The 16,095-nt window shown below is 45.1% G+C and overlaps 1 protein-coding gene across 1 annotated transcript in view; it reads right to left on the minus strand.

Moving 5' to 3' along the window:
* The window catches only part of LOC111980804 (neurexin-2-like), a 655,826-nt gene that overhangs the window by 29,820 nt on the left and 609,911 nt on the right, over window positions 1-16,095 (minus strand). The window contains exon 18 of the mRNA XM_070449631.1: window positions 9,765-9,896. Coding sequence (XP_070305732.1) covers window positions 9,765-9,896 — 132 coding nt within the window. The remainder of the gene's footprint in view (window positions 1-9,764; window positions 9,897-16,095) is intronic.

Below are 16,095 nucleotides of genomic sequence, written 5' to 3' on the forward strand. Positions count from 1 at the left end.
GTCTAGCAGTGCATTGGACGTCCTTCAGCCCTGCCGCCTGGTGAGGACGTCAGTGATCTATAGTGATGGACGTACTTTCAGCCCTGCGACTCTATAGTGATGACGTCTCTTCAGCCCTTGCCGACTCTATAGTGATGGACGTCCTTCAGGCCCTGTCCGACTCTTAAGTGATGGACGTCTTTCAGCCCTGCCGACTCTAGAGTGATGGACGCCTTCAGCCTGCCGACTTTGACGTGATGACGTCCTTCAGCCCTAACGACTTCTAGAGTGTGGACGTACTTCAGCCCTGCCGACATCGGTCTAGAGTGATGGAGCGTCCTTCAGCCCTGCCGATCTAGAGTGAGTGGACGCCTTCAGCCTAACGACTCTAGAGTGATGGAACGTATTCAGCCTGCCGACTCTAAGTGGATGGACGTCCTTCAGCCAAACGCTCTAGAGTGATGGACGTTTCAGCCCTGCCGACTCCTAGAGTGATGGACGTCCTTCAGCCACTGCCGACTCTAGAGTGTGGACATCCTTCAGCCCCTGCCGACTTAGAAGCATGGACGTCTTCAGCCCTGGCGACTCTAGATATGGACGTCTTCAGCCTGCCGACTCTGAGTGTGGACGTACTTCAGCCCTGCAGACTCTAGAGTGTGGACGTCCTTCAGCCCTAATGACTCTCTAATATGGACGTACTTCAGCCTTGCCGACTCTAGAGTGATGGACGTCCTGTCAGCCCTGCCGACTCGAGTGGATGACGTCCCTTCTCCACTGAAGGAACTCAAGTCACTTTAGGTTGCTGACTTCCTCTTCCTCTAATTCATTAGAGCATGGCTGTAGCTCTTCTCCTGTCCCCAGCTTCCCTTCCTTCTTCCTCTATCATTAGAACATGGCTGTAAGCTCTTCTCTGTCCCCCAGCTTCCTCTTCCTCTATCATATGAACATGGCGTAGTCTTCTCTGTCCCCGCTTCCTCTTCCTCTATCATTAGAACATGGCTGTAGCTCTTCTCTGTTCCCAGCTTCCTCTTCCTCTATCATTAGAGCATGGCTGTAGCTCTTCTCTCTGTCCCCAGCTTCCTCTTCCTCTATCATTAGAACATTGGTGTAGCTCTTCTCTGATCCCCTAGCTTCCTCTTCCTCTATCATTAGACATGGCGGTGTAGCTCTTCTCTGTCCCAGCTGTCCCCCCCTCTATTCTAGAACTGGCTGTAGCTCTTCTCTGTCCCCAGCTTCCTCTTCCTCTATCATTAGAACATGGCTGTGCTCTTCTCTGTCACGCTTCCACTTCCTCTATCATTAGAACATGGCTGTAGCTCTTCTCTGTCCCCAACTTCCTCTTCCTCTATCATTAGACATGGCTGTAGCTCTTTCTGTCCCCAGCTTCCTCTTCCTACTATCATTTAGAAATGGTTGTAGCTCTTTTCTGTCCCAGCTTCCTATCTTCTTCCTCTATCATTAGACATGGCTGTAGCTCTCTCTGTACCAGCTCTCTTCCTTTTCATTAGAGCATGGCTGTAGCTCTTCTCTGTCCCCAGTTCCCCCCCTCTATCATTAGAACATGGCTGTAGCTCTTCTCTGTCCCCAGCTTCCTCTTCCTCTATCATTTAGAACATGGCTGTAGCTCTTCTCTGTCCCCAGCTCTCACTTCCTCTAATCTCAGCTTCCTCTTCCTCTATCATTAGAACATGGCTGTAGCTCTTCTCTGTCCCCAGCTTCCTCTTTCTCTTCCTCTATCATTAGAATGGCGGATGAGATAGCAAAAGCTCAGGTTGCCCAGCCCGGCGGAGATACAATCTTCGGCAAAATCATTCGCAAGGAGATTCCTGCAAAAATATTATTTGAAGATGAGTTGTGTTTGTCCTCTGCTAAATCCACATGGATGCTCTGTGTTCTAATCCGTGAGGGGGGACATCCAGTCTATTTGACTGACGGGATGACACTAGTTAGCTAGCGCTGGGGGTAAGAATAGCACTAGGGACCAGGGAAACCATGTAGACAGAGAACATGCTAGAAAGCCAAGAGAAAGAGTGATATAAAGGACGTGATTTACAGGAGAATAAGAGGGGAGGATGAGAAATGCTGTAGAGAGAGCGAAGCGTCGTAACACTCCGGCCTCATCACAACCTTCTCTAAGGCCTCACACTTTATCACTCATTAGTGGTGCACCCAGGAAAATAGTCCCAGTCGCTTGGTTGCTCCGAGACAAGAGATGATCAGGGAAGCAATGAATGCTCCTCGCTCCATAAATGGGGCATCTGGGTAAAGGGGAAGGCGGCGTGGAGGCAATCACTTGCGACAACGGCGAATCACACGAGAGCTTAGCGGCTGATAGCCTAGCAGGGAGGCTAGGAGGTGAGAGAGGTATTCCCGCTTCGATTTCCTCACTGAGGGGATGTGGTAACAATCCCCTAGCCCAATGCTATGACCCCCTTGTGTAGCGGTGAAGGAGGGGTGTGCTATTTTTTTGTGTGAGGAAATGTCAAGACGGGTTGAATTGTTCTAGGTGTCGTAATTTCCCAATTGTTAACATACGGAAATGAAAAAAGATTGACTCTGCAGTTGTACCCGTTGGCGGTTGTTGTGAAATTAGTGGTTATATGGAACAACGGAATGACGAAATAAAACAAGGTCATTGAATACTATTCATATTATGAGATTACACATTTCCGTAGGTGATTTCTTCGGGTGTTTTTTTTGGGGGGGGGGGGGGGGGGGAGCCTAGGATAATCAATTAATAAGATATAATGATGATCTTGGTGCCAGATAGTGTTCCCTTGTGTATGTTATGTGTATATTGTTGTGTTTTAATATGACTAAATAACCTAATTGATCTGCCATTTTAGCTTCTGTTTTTTTTACCCGCTACATATGCCAAACGCTATCATGAAAGAGGAGCACAATGGCAATAACACTTCCTGATTCTTAATCAAGTGCATGATTTTTTATGTGTAGGCCTACCTTGTTTGAAACGATCAAATAAACAAAACCCCAAAATTTGAATCTACGAGGGAGAAAGAGAGCCAGACTGATGGTGAAAGAAAGATCTGTGGTTTTACAATCATTCTTACTATCTTTATCATTTCTCTTTTTATTTCCATCTAAAATGAATGGAGACAGACAGTGCTTTAAGACACCCAGAGAGACTATAGCCTATACGAGTTAACGAGTTAACCATACGAGTTAACCTTATGACATAGAAGAAAGATTGGGGAATTGGGACATGAGAAAGGACAGGAGAGAGGGAGGGAGACAAACGAGGACTAAAGGAAGATAACAGGCTGAGGATGGTATGTCATAGAGTCAGGGGAGGGAGGGAGGGACGGAGACATGACAGGCCTGATAAAGGAGAGGAGTGAGAAAGGGCACGAAAAGAGTGTTAACCAGGGATTATGGAAAGGAAAAATAGGTTGAGAGAGAAAGAGTGAGAGAATAAAAAAGAAATCAAGGGGGAGAAAGGAGGAAGGAGTTTGTAAAACAAAGGGAGAGAGAGTGTCAACCATGATGGAGAGAAGAACATTTTGAGAGAAGGGGGGAGAGAGAAGATGAGAGAGAACCCAGGGGAGAGAAAGGAGGAGAGTTAATGTAACAGAGGGAGAGATGGAGAGAATGTGTCCACTGATGTGCTAGCTAAATGCACATAGGAGTGATACAACTTCAGTGAATCATACAACGCAAGCTTCCCCTCTCCTTTTCTTGTTAACTAATCATACTGCTAACAAAGCAGCTAGGCCGAGAAAAACCACAGGACTCTGCTAATTGATCCATGGGAAACCTGTTCACGTCAACTGTATCACTGCTCCACTMTCCAGTGACCAGAAGAGAATCGCTCACAGGGGCGTAGTGCATCTACATCTGTGTATCCATCCACCTCCTATGTTTGCTTGACGAGAGAAAAAAAGGCCAGGGTTTTCAGATGAGCCGTCAATTAGTAGCTGAGCCCACGAAGCCGTGGAGGAGTGGGCTGTGTCCGGGGCCACGCTCGGCTGCCTTATGCACAGATTGCCTGTCTGAAGACTGAGGTAATGAGAGCAAGCATACAACCTTGATGTGGAGCGGAGGGGGTGGCTTGAACACAGCTTAGCCCCCTTCCAAGTGGCTAAGGTGGGGGAGAGTGCCAGGAGGACGGTGGGCTGTTCTGGATCTAATGGAACCCTAGTGGGAAGGATCAGAGGGAGGGTTTGGAAGTGGAGACGAGGTGACTCTTTCTCTCCGACATCATTATGTTACCTCTCTTTCTGATTATCCAGGAGAGAGGGAGGGACACGCGGACACAGAAGAAGAGGCTACCATCTTAAGTGTTTGCGGTGGCGACTCGGCTAGTAGAGCGGATGGAGGGATTACCCAGGCTCCTTCACTGCGTAAGCACTGTTTGGGGGTTTTGATTGACAGAAGCTTGGAACGTTTACACTGAGAAGTTTTCATATGGCTCTGTCCATTGGCGATTCCCTCCCTCCCTCCACTCCAGAATTCAATAATTATCTAAAAAAACACAGGGTTTTCTCCCCGTTTCCCCTCCTCTTTTCTGGCCTCCGAGCCAAAAGAGAATGGGGTGCGCTGCAGACAGAGTTGATTATGAAGTCGGTAGTAGTTATCTCTTCAGCACAAGGCGCTCTTTGCTAATTAAGTCCAATGGAAAAGTAGACGATTTGGTCATGTTGTGAATTAATTGTGTTTGACAAAGGACGGCGAGGGCCAGAATGCACGTGACTGTAACGTGTACGCTGGGAGTCGGGAAGCAAGTACAGGGAGTGAATCGTTTAATAAATAAATAGAACACGGTACAAAACAAGAAACAGGAAAATCATACAGACATGAAACCGAAACAGAGTCAGTAACACCTGAGGAAAGAAACAAGGGGAGTGACAGAATATAGGGGAGGTAATCAAGAAAATTATGGAGTCCAGGTGAGTGTCATGAGGCACAGGTGCGCGTAACGAAGGTGGCAGGTGCACGTAACGATGGGTAAACTGGCGGCAACGAGCGCCAACGAGGGGGAGCGGGAGTAGACGTGACAGCGACATTGGAAGAAAGCCAGGGGACATAGATAGAGACACACTGTGGTGGGTACTCCAGATTGGGTACAGTACACTAGATAGGACAGGGGTACTGGCTTTTTCCATATCATTCCATATCTGGAGCGATCTAAGAAGTGCTGAAGAGCATATCGGTGAGCACGGGACAGATCCTATTTCTCCAGTCACTCCAGCTGCAACGATGCTGTTCCAGGCCATTTCATGGTAGGGGACAGAGAAATAACACAGCCAAAGTGCCCCATTATTTAAGCCAGGAGGAAACGGTGTCTCGCGGCCACTTAAAAGAGAAAGAGTGAATGAAAAGAGGTGAAAGAGGAGCAGGCGGCATGCGAGCCAAATAAACTCGCCATGGGCGGCCTGGAGGGGCCTGCAGGGGCCACMGAGACGGCCCCACTGGTGAGAGGCCCGGGTTGAAAAAATCTCTGAAATAAAGCCAGGCTCACGCATGCCCTGTCTGGATGGGCGCCCAGCCAGGAGGGGTTGATTCGGGCCTTGGCTCTGGTATCGAGTGGGAGGACTCGATCATTCTCGATTAGGGAGAAAGGGGGAGCTTGAACCAGACCATTAATCACTGAACATTAAGCCTCACTCACTCACTAGATGACAGCCAGGCACCACTGTTGACACAAAGGCCTTGTGGTGTGTTGTGTTCCTCCTTCACTACCTCCCTTCCAGTCTCATCCACCTAAACAAGTCTCTGGCCGTTCCCTTCGGGTCCTTAATTGAAACAGAGGGTTTGGCATCCTCCCTAAACCCAGATGTACTCCACAATGCTCCCATTTTAAACTGTAGCTCTGGGTATTCTTCTCTTCTCTCTGACTGGAATATATGGGAGTAAAGCCAGGAAGTAAATATACCTCATTGGCAAAAAGCAGAGAACAAGGGAAATCGATTCTCACTGGTTATTTGTCATCTCTATTTTCTTCTCCGCTCTCTCTGCTCTCTCCCCAAGAGAGATTAGGAAACAGTCTCTCATTCTTGTTCTAGAAAAGAGGATGTGCTGTCATTGGGAGTTTGCGGTGCCAAGACTTGCGAGGATGAGACAAAGAAAAGTGAGGGAGAGAGATTGAGGTGAGAGGGATAGAAAACAGCAGAGGATTTGCGGTGCGGGATATGAGGCGAGAGAGAGAGAGAGAGAGAGAGAGAAAGAGAGAGAGAGAGAGAGACGAGGCACAAGGGAAAAGGAGGGCACATCCGAGCGAGTTTGGTTGGATTGAGCTGCTAAAAACTTTTGAGTCTCTTATTTCCCCCCCTCCATTGAATACCTATAGGTGCTGCCATTTTGGATTTATTCTGCGGCCCTGGGAGGGCCAGAGATGTTCTCTCTGATCTGCCTCAAAGTCTGGAGGAGAACAGAGAACGAGAGCTGCACACTGAGATGTGTGATCCAACAGCCAGCTCTGGGCTAGGGGAGATATTGTAATACCTACTAAGCCCTCCCTGCTTCAGCCAGTAAAGTCTGTTGGGAGCATTGATAAGCGTGTGAGTGTGTGTGTGTTACCTACCTTTTCCTCGGCTTGATTCTACTCCACACTTGACTTTAGGGGAAGTGTATTGCTCTAAGGTAGCATGCAATCTCATGCAATCTTTATGCCACAAAATAAATCACTCTTCATTCCTCTAGTTACCCCAGCTAGTTTTTACATCAATGAGAGCAAATGTCCATTCTCTGTGGTCATACAGTTCCTCAGACTTGACCACACTGACCACTTGACCACAGACTGACAATGAGTTCAGGAGACACACTGGGCTGACGTATGCTTCCCTCTGGTCAAGACATCTGAAGCAATGACCATTTAAGGGTTGGACCACAGTTTAATAACAGGGGTGTGTGGAGGACCAACCCTATAAGATATATGCCATCTGGACCATTACAGACCAGGCAGCAATCTCCACACGATAAACTCTCCATCATACATACATACATACATACATACATACATACATACATACATACATACATACATACATACATACATACATACATACATACATACATACATACATACATACTCAACACACAGCATTGTACATCCCACACAGCAAATATGATTGACATATCATTTAACACATTTTTGTTCATTAACAAATGACACAAACATATTTAATGTTGGACAGTAAATGTTAAAGGGACCTTATAGTCTTGTAACTTTATGCTCAAAGAAGCACTTGTGTAGTAGCAGGGTTCATCCCAAACTTGCAACAAAAATTTGATTCAGATGCAGTGCTTAGAATTTGGTGTTCAAGTTAATTATTTTGTTTTTAACCCTCTGAGTTTTGCGTTTCGGGGGGTGGGGAGGGGTAAGGGGAGAGTCGGGTATTCTGACACTACTTGGTCATGGTTTAGGGTTAGCAAAGCACTTAGTTAGCAGTTTAGTTGTTAATATCCTGTCTACGAATCCTGTCTAAGTAGCCTGTCTAAGTTCTAGGTTTGGGAGGAATTTAGACAGTTCCAATTGAGCTCAAACGTMAGCATTTCACTACACCTGCAAAAAGATCTGCAAAATAATGTGTATGCGACCAATAACATGTGTCTTTTTTTATTTGATGTTAGAGATGTTTATAACCGGGTTATGACTGAGGGCTTCTTGGCTGTGTGCTAGCTATGGCCCAGAAGGTAAGACAGATCCTCTATCTAGGAATGTTTTTGGTGTGATTGTCAATAACATACTGGCCTTCTGTTCATAGTGTTGTGGGGATGTGAGTGGTGTGGGGAGAGTCAGCCCTCAGTAATTAGTGTGGGTTGAGTTTGGTTTGCTGTTATGTGTTTAGATTCTGCTTAGTTTAGGTCTCATGAGTCATCTCTGTCTGTTTCCATAGCAAAGTAACTTTAACTTTAACCCTTTGAGTTTGAACTTCCCCTCCCTCCATCATCTTCTTCTTTACTGGTACTGGCGTTTCTATACTGGCCTCCTCAGCCTTCTCTGGCACGGTTGCTTCTTTGGTACTTATTGTGACATCATTATTTTTTCCCTAAATCTGGTTGGTAAGTAATATCAAATCATCCTCATTAATGTATGATTTTTAAATATGTGTTTTTGTTCCGCTGATTCTGGTTGTGATATTCTGATTCTATCCAACATGTGAATTTGATCTATTAATCCTAATGACATGAAATGAGCAGTTTACTGGTTCTGTTTTTATCAAATTAACATGGGAAAGCTGAATTACCTTGTTTGACTCTCACATAAATACAAATGAGTTTATGTCGAATCTTTCCTCGTATACGTGTAATCACTTACAGTACAATTTCAAAGAACAGCCTGCCCACAGCTAATTAGAAGATGTAAAATGTGATTAATTCATGGCACAATTATTAGTCACACAAACGGAATACAAAACGTGGGTGAAGCTTTCAGACAACCGCAGAGATTCATGATTTCGACTCATTTCCCTCAATGAGTCATATTTGACTGTGTTGTGACGGCTGATATCAACGCATTTGAATCTGAGTCAACTAACCAATATGCGGACTGAAACTAGCAGTCACAAAATAAGTAGCATTAAAACGTTGCTAAGAGCCCGACTCTCAGTACTTCTGAAGTATCGTTTTATGTGACTTAATAAGGCCCATCTACACCCCATAGCTGTCGCTAGTTATCCTGCTAGGTGTGGACGGCCCATTATTGTGCTATGACGGCGAAACTAGCTAGCACTGATTTGAAATGGCKGATATTGTGGTGTGACTGTGGTAACTGTCGCCAGAGAGATGGAATGAAAGGGGGAGGGGAGGAGGATTAATAAAGGCCACACCTCCGTTGGGGGAGTTTTTTTAGAATCAGCCACCTTTCAGCGGCACAAACACACAACACAGGACAAAGAGGTCGGGGATGTTTGGCACTCAAAGGGTTAAAGAGTCGTCACTTTTAGTCGGATCCAAACTGCAGATCGATCGTGCTCATTGTTGCCGGACAGAATGAGGCTGACACAACAAACTGTAGGCTTATTAGCAAAGTCCATAAAATACATTAAACAGTCCCTTTAACTTTTAATGACTTTCAGGTGGCTACTTTTCTCCGGAGTGTCAAAAAAGAATTAAGTGCTTGTTCTTTCTTCCTCCATTTGTCACTTTTGTGAATAGGAATTTGAATAATAATCACCATAATTAATGCAACTTCACAACAGCAAACAACAGACACAGGAAGTGAAGCAGAAGGGAACCAATCGGATCTGTCTATTTCCATCTTGTCTGGTTGGTTACTGGGGGGTTATGTTGGGGTTATTGGTAAGTTAGGACTCTGAAGAGATGCAGCCCCATGTCAAGGTGCCTTGGACATGGTTCCCCTGTCTAGTGTAACCCTTACTACTGACTCTGTAGTTCAGTACCTTCATTGTAATGCTATGAAGAATGTGTAAGGTACTGTAGCATCATACGATTATTAATAAGGTTGTGATCAATTTGCAAACTTCGATGTGGCCAATTACTAGATAGAATGAGCAGATCTAACTAGTTGCTTTCAGGGGGCAAGAACTGAAATCTGCTGAAGTGAACAGTAAAACTGTAGTAGATATGCTAATGTTGCAATAGTTACATGTTTAAATGTGTTATTGATGTACTACTGAATGGTGAATTGAGACGGATGATTATGGTCATAAGCCAATCGCATGGGACATATGTGAATCAGGGGAACCGGAAAGTGCCAATCACATCCACCTTTGTTGCGTGGACTGCACCTCCTCCAGAGCAGTGGTTATCGGTGATTAAGTGGTTAGGTCATTAGTGGAGTGTTAAGTTTTTTTTTTAGTTACCTTTGTCGAGTAGCCACTCGTCAACTACCCGACCAAGCCGGTATGGGATTCTTTGTCTAGCAATAGCCAGGCGCTCATTATCAAAGTTCCCTTTAGAGAATTTGGAAAAGACAGAGGGCAGCAGGTTAATATCTGGAAGGTCAAAGGTTCAAAGGTTAAAGGTTAGAGAAAGGGCAACATGGCAAAAGGTTTAGCAAGGTTATGTATGTTAAAATCAGCTTTATGTAGTTTCAGGAAGTAGTAGCTTTTTGAGGACTGGTTTGGATTGGTTAGACAGCATTCTAGTTACCTCAGGTTTAAATTATTGTTTTGGTTATGAGTCCGATAAGTTAAACATATTTATGAATAATTTAGAAATAGTCTATTAGTATAAATGGATACCTGGCAAAGTGAATAGCTTGGTGGACAGTGAAAATCAATAACATCAATTAAATCAATACTACTAATCCATAACATATGTCAAAMCCCAAAATAAAAAGCATTCATTTCTAGCAATATCATATGCATTAACATCACCATTACATTATTCAAACATTTTCATGTATTCATCATCAACCATTACATATTTCATATTCAGAGACCCAAGCACAAAGTACTTAACACATTTCATGGTTAATACCAGGAAGACATTTTTGTTCGAGATCCCACGCAACCATCCTTAGAGGCAAGTCTCTGTGCTCAGCTCAGAAACTTCAAATCTCATAACGCAACACTAATTCCAACTTGTTCACTTTTGGGTAAATGGAAAGCCCTCTGTGGATTTAAGCTCTGTTTATTCATACATCCATAACTTATCAAGGGCTTTTTTTTCAGCGTAATAATCAGGGGCTCATCAACGGTACTGCATAATTGCCATCATCTCATCAGCATGTCAAAAGCACTTCATTTTTGTTCCATTAAACTGCACGATAGCATTTAGCCGAGCTAAAATTATTATCTCCCTCATCGTTTCAATCAAATTCCACCTCTGGATCAGACAGTTTAGAGTCAGGATCCTGAGAGCTTCTGCAGCTGTAGAGTGATGCCTGGGGTGAGAAGACACATAAGACAAGAAAGCCTGAAAGATGGCATGATAACACTCCCGAGCGCTGTACCCTAAATCATGTGCTGCAACATGGATGGTGCTGGAGCAGCTATAGCCGCGGTCAGGTAAAAGGTAGGGGCGTAACGTAAGGCGTGGGTAGATTGATTACGTGCCGTTTGTCCTTGACTATGTAGCTAATTGCGCTTCTCTTTGCCCTTCTAATCACTACAGTGCTTTATATACACACTCAGTTCTGCAGTACCCAGGTCCACTCCCCAGTAGTCTCTATACACAGGCCTGTGTGTGTAGTACAACATGTTCACGACGGGAGACGGGTATGTCTGTGTGCGTGTGTGTGGGTGTGTGTGTGTGTGTGCGCGCGCATGTGTGTGTGTGTGTGGTGTGTGTGTGTGTGTGTGTGTGTGTGTGTGGTGTGTGTGTGTGTGGTGTGTGGTGTGTGTGGTGTGTGTGTGTGTGTGTGTGGTGTGTGTGTGTGAGAGAGAGAGAGAGAAAGAGAGAAGGCAGGAAAGAGTATGGAGGGGGGGGTATAGACTGACAGGTGACGGAGGGGACGAGAAGAGGTGGATAGGAGGAGGGGAGAGAAACAAAGACGTCAAAGGGAGAATGACAGACAGATCGAGAGTATAGAATTGGAGAAAGAGGTGAGAGTTTCAGAAGGTGTAGGGGGAAAACATGAGTCACAATCATTTGCATGCAGCACAACATACAGGCCAGACGAGGGGTGTGTGTGTGAGTGTGTGTGTCGTATAGCTCACATGAGAATCTCCAGGTGCCTAGGAGATTGGCCTGTGCAAGCCAGTGCTGCAATTATAGAGCTCCTCTCTCCACTCACAACCCATTTAACAGCAATGCCAGCACTCTGCAGCTAAGCAGATTAGAGGGAGATAACACACAGAGGCAGAGTTGGAGAGATGCAGCGACAGAGAGAAGGATAAACAGAAAGAGGATGAGAGACAGAAAGAGAAAAGGAGAGAAAGAAAATAAATACTGTAGTGGGAGGCAGTGGTCCTTAGTAAGTGAATCATACGTGAGGGTGTGTTCACCTCTCTCCTAGACATATCGTCTCCTAGTCCTCCTCCTCCTCCCTCCCTCCCTCCTCCTCCTCTCCCTCCTCTCCCTCCTCCCTCCCTCCTCCCTCCTCCCTCCCTCCCTCCCTCCCAGAAACTGGGCACAGCATCGAAAGAGCATTGCCTTAGGCAGTCTGGCAACCCTCCCTTCTACTAACATTGAACAACCTAGTTCAGCATCTCTGAGTTATAAAGCCCTCCCTCTAGTGGTAGTATCTGACCACTGCAGACGTTTTAGTAAAACTCCATGGCCTATTTCAAAAAACAGTTTTTCTATACGGCATCTGTCCTTTCTTCCTCCTTTGAAGTAATCTTTGATCTTAATCTATGTAGGGGAAATTTATCAGGTTAGATCATGGATTTACCTCGAGGAAATATCCTACGAGGCACAGTGTCTCCTCTCAGTAGAGGGAGGTTGAGAAGCAGGGGTTCCCACCAAAATAGCACAAAGTCCATAATTAGATTACAATGAGGAGATTAAAAGTCATCCGGGGTATATCTGCCCATGTCATCCATTGTCACGTTTATTAGTTAATTATTCTTSCCATCCCTTCCTCCATAGCTGCAGAGGGAAGATAGAAGGGGAGATTTAGGGTTTAAGAATATCCTCCTCTCTCCCCCCAGCTCCCCAGGGAGCCCCCAGGTGTTTGACTAATCAGAAATGGGGAAGATGCAGGAGGGGGGCGTGTTAAGCATCGACAGTGGAGTGTGTSTGTGCGCCTTAAATCAAATGATATCGAATTTTAATGGTCACATACACGTGTTTAGCAGATGTTATTGTGGGTGTAGCAAAATGCTTGTAAAATGCCTGTGTGTATCTGTGTGTGTGTGTGTGTGTCTAAGCGAGTGTGTTTTAGCTCCTCAATGGCAAACACAATAGCGGAAACAGCCCCTTGATCAAGTCTCGTCAACAACAACGAGTGGAAAATAACTGCAGCAGGATCAACAAACGACAAGCGGAGGCCCCAAGCCGTGATTGGGAGTCTCATAGGGTGGCGCACAATTTGCCCAGCACAGCTGAAAAATCCTTATTAAAGAAGCAATACAACTGGCCTTCTTTGAACTAGTTGAGTATCTGGAGCATCAGCATTTGTGGGTTCGATTACAGGCTCAAAATGGCCAGAAACAAAGAACTTTCTTCTGAAACTCATCAGTCTATTCTTGTTCTGAGAAATTAAGGCTATTCCATGCGAGAAATCGGCAAGAAACTGAAGATCTCGTACAACGCTGTGTACTACTCCCTTCGCAGAACAGCGCAAACTGTCTCTAACCAGAATARAAAGAGGAGTGGGAGGCCCCGGTGCACAACTGAGCAAGAGGACAAGTACATTAGAGTGTCCAGTTTGAGAAACAGACGCCTCRCAAGTCCTCAACTGGCAGCTTCATTAAATAGTACCCGCAAAGCACAAGTCTCAACGTCAACAGTGAAGAGGCAACTCCGGGATGCTGGCCTCTAGGCAGAGTTCCTCTGTCCAGTGTCTGTGTTCTTTTGCCCATCTTAATCTGTTCTTTTTATTGGCCAGTCTGAGATGTGGCTATTTCTTTGCAACTCTGCCTAGAGGGCCAGCATCCCAGAGTCGCCTCTTCACTGTTGACGTTGAGACTGGTGTTTTGCGGCTACTATTAAATGTCTATACTGTATTTCTGATCAATTTGATGTTATTTTAACGGACATTTTYTTTTGCTTTTCTTTCAAAAACAAGGATATTTCTAAGTGACCCCAAACATTTGAACGGTAGTGTATATGTTTTTTTTAACCTTAATTTAACTAAGCAACTTTAACTTGTGACAAGGTAGGGGTGGTATACAGAGGATAGCTCTATTTGGTAAAAGACCAAGTCTATATTAGGTCAAGAATAGCTAAAATAACTTGCCTAGCTAAAATAAGCAAAGAGAAATGACAGTCCACCATTACTTTAAGACATGAAGGTCAGTCAATTTGGAAAAACCATCAAGCGCTATGATGAAACTGGCTCTCATGAGGACCGCCACAGGAAAGGAAGATCCAGACTTGCTGCAGAGGATAAGTTCATTAAAGTTACCAGCCTCAGAAATTGCAGCCCAAATAAATGCTTCACAGAGTTCAAGTAACAGACACATCTCAACATCAACTGTTCAGAGAAGACTGCATGAATCAGGCCTTCATGGTCGAATTGCTGCAATGAAACCACTACTAAAGGACACCAATAATAAGAAGAGATTTGCTTGGGCCAAGAAACACGAGTAATGGACATTAGACTGGTGGAAATCTGTCCTTTGGTCTGATGAGTCCAAATTTGAGATTTTTGGTTCCAACCGCCGTGTCTCTGTGAGACGCAGAGCAGGTGAATAGATGATCTCCGTATGTGTGGTTCCCACCATGAAGCATGGAGTAGGAGGTGTGATGGTGTGGGGGTGCTTTGCTGGTGACACTGTCTGTGATTTATTTAGAATTCAAGGCACACTTAACCAGMATGGCTACCACAGCCTTCTACAGCAATAAGCCATCCCATCTGATTTGCGCATAGTGGGACTATCGTTTGTTTTTCAACACACCTCCAGGCTGTGTAAGGGCTATTTGACCTAGAAGAAGAGTGATGGGTGCTCCATCAAATGACCTAGCCTCCACAATCACCTGACCTCAACCCAATTGAGATGGTTTGAGATGAGTTGGACCGCAGAGTGAAGGAAAAGCAGCCAACAAGTGCTCAGCACATGTTATTTCATAGCTTTGATGTCTTCACTATTATTCTATAGTACAAATCAAGAAAATCCCTTGAATGAGTAGGTGTGTCCAAACCTTTGACTTTCTCTCTGTGTGTGTGTGTGTGTGTGTGTGTGTGTCCACTACACAGCATGTGTTGATATGTGTCTCTCTAGAGAAGCGATAATGCATGCGTGAGTGTGGGAAGCTTTTCTCCTCCACCAGTATGATTAGCTAGCTCTTGGGTATGTTGGTGAGTCAGAATGTACAGGCAACTGCCAAAATAATAGGGCAGTTGAGTAAATGAGGGATACAAAGTATAATGAAACAAGGGTGTGGTTTCTGATTTCATTAAGCAATTAACATCCCATCATGCTTAGGGTCATGTATAAAAATGCTGGGCAGCCCATTATTTTGTCTACCGTGGCTATGCCCTCTTAGGATGACAATGCCCCCATCCACAGGGCACGAGGGGTCACTCAATGGTTTGATGAGCATGAAAATGATTTAAGCTATATGCCATGGCCGTCTCAGTCACCAGATCTCAACCCAATTAAACACTTATGGGAGATTCTGGAGAGTTTTCCACCACCATCAACAAAACAACAAATGATGGAATTTCTCGTGGAAGAACGGTGGCACATCCCTCCAATAGAGTTCCAGACACTTGTAGAATCTATACCAAGGTGCATTGAAGCTGTTTTGGCTTGTGGTGGTCCAATGCCCTGTTAAGATACTTTATGTTGGAGGTTACCTGTAGAATATACTCTATATAACTCTATGCTCTAGCATTCCTAATAGATCTTTAGCTAGAGTACTGGCAAGTTCTCAACAGGGACTGAACACTGAGTAGCCAAGGTAACTGACAAAGAGAGAGAGGACCACCATGCCTGGAAGGCCGCAGGCTAGCTTGCCCTCTCCGGTAGCCCAGAGCGGATGCCTGGGTTAGATTCATGGCTGTGGTGGGCAGCGCCTGGCACCCAGGGAGGCTGGTGATGCCAGGGGAAGGGCAAGGGAAGCGTGATTGACTAGCACCATGGGGAGAGGTATGTGTGTGGTGGGATATCAAATCTACATATATCACCTCTCCCCTGCAGACAGATGCCCTTGGACAGGACACACATCTGGAATCTCTCTCTCTCTCTCTCTCTCTCTCTCTCTCTCTCTGCTTCCCATTGTAATGCATATATTTCATAATTAATAAAGATTATTTCAAAAACCTGCCGAAAATCTATGTTTCTATGTCAAACGGTTTTGTTATATTTCAGTCTTCTGTGATGTATATAAAGTGTAATATTGGGATACAAACTCAAAACTGAATACATTTCAACTGTATATCTGACATGGAACAGATACCTTCTTATTTTAAGCCCATAACCATGTGTGTGAGGTGTATACTTTTGTTTCAAAGTACACTGGTTTAGCCCACTTAGCTTAAGCAATCTTTTCCTTGTCTCTCCGTCTCCCTGATGAGGGCTCCCGTCCCCCTCCCATCTCCTTCCCCTCACGTCCTCCTCTCTTACCCCTCCCCCGTCC

Source organism: Salvelinus sp. IW2-2015, linkage group LG3 (assembly GCF_002910315.2).
Source record: "Salvelinus sp. IW2-2015 linkage group LG3, ASM291031v2, whole genome shotgun sequence".
NCBI classification, from domain to species: domain Eukaryota; kingdom Metazoa; phylum Chordata; class Actinopteri; order Salmoniformes; family Salmonidae; genus Salvelinus; species Salvelinus sp. IW2-2015.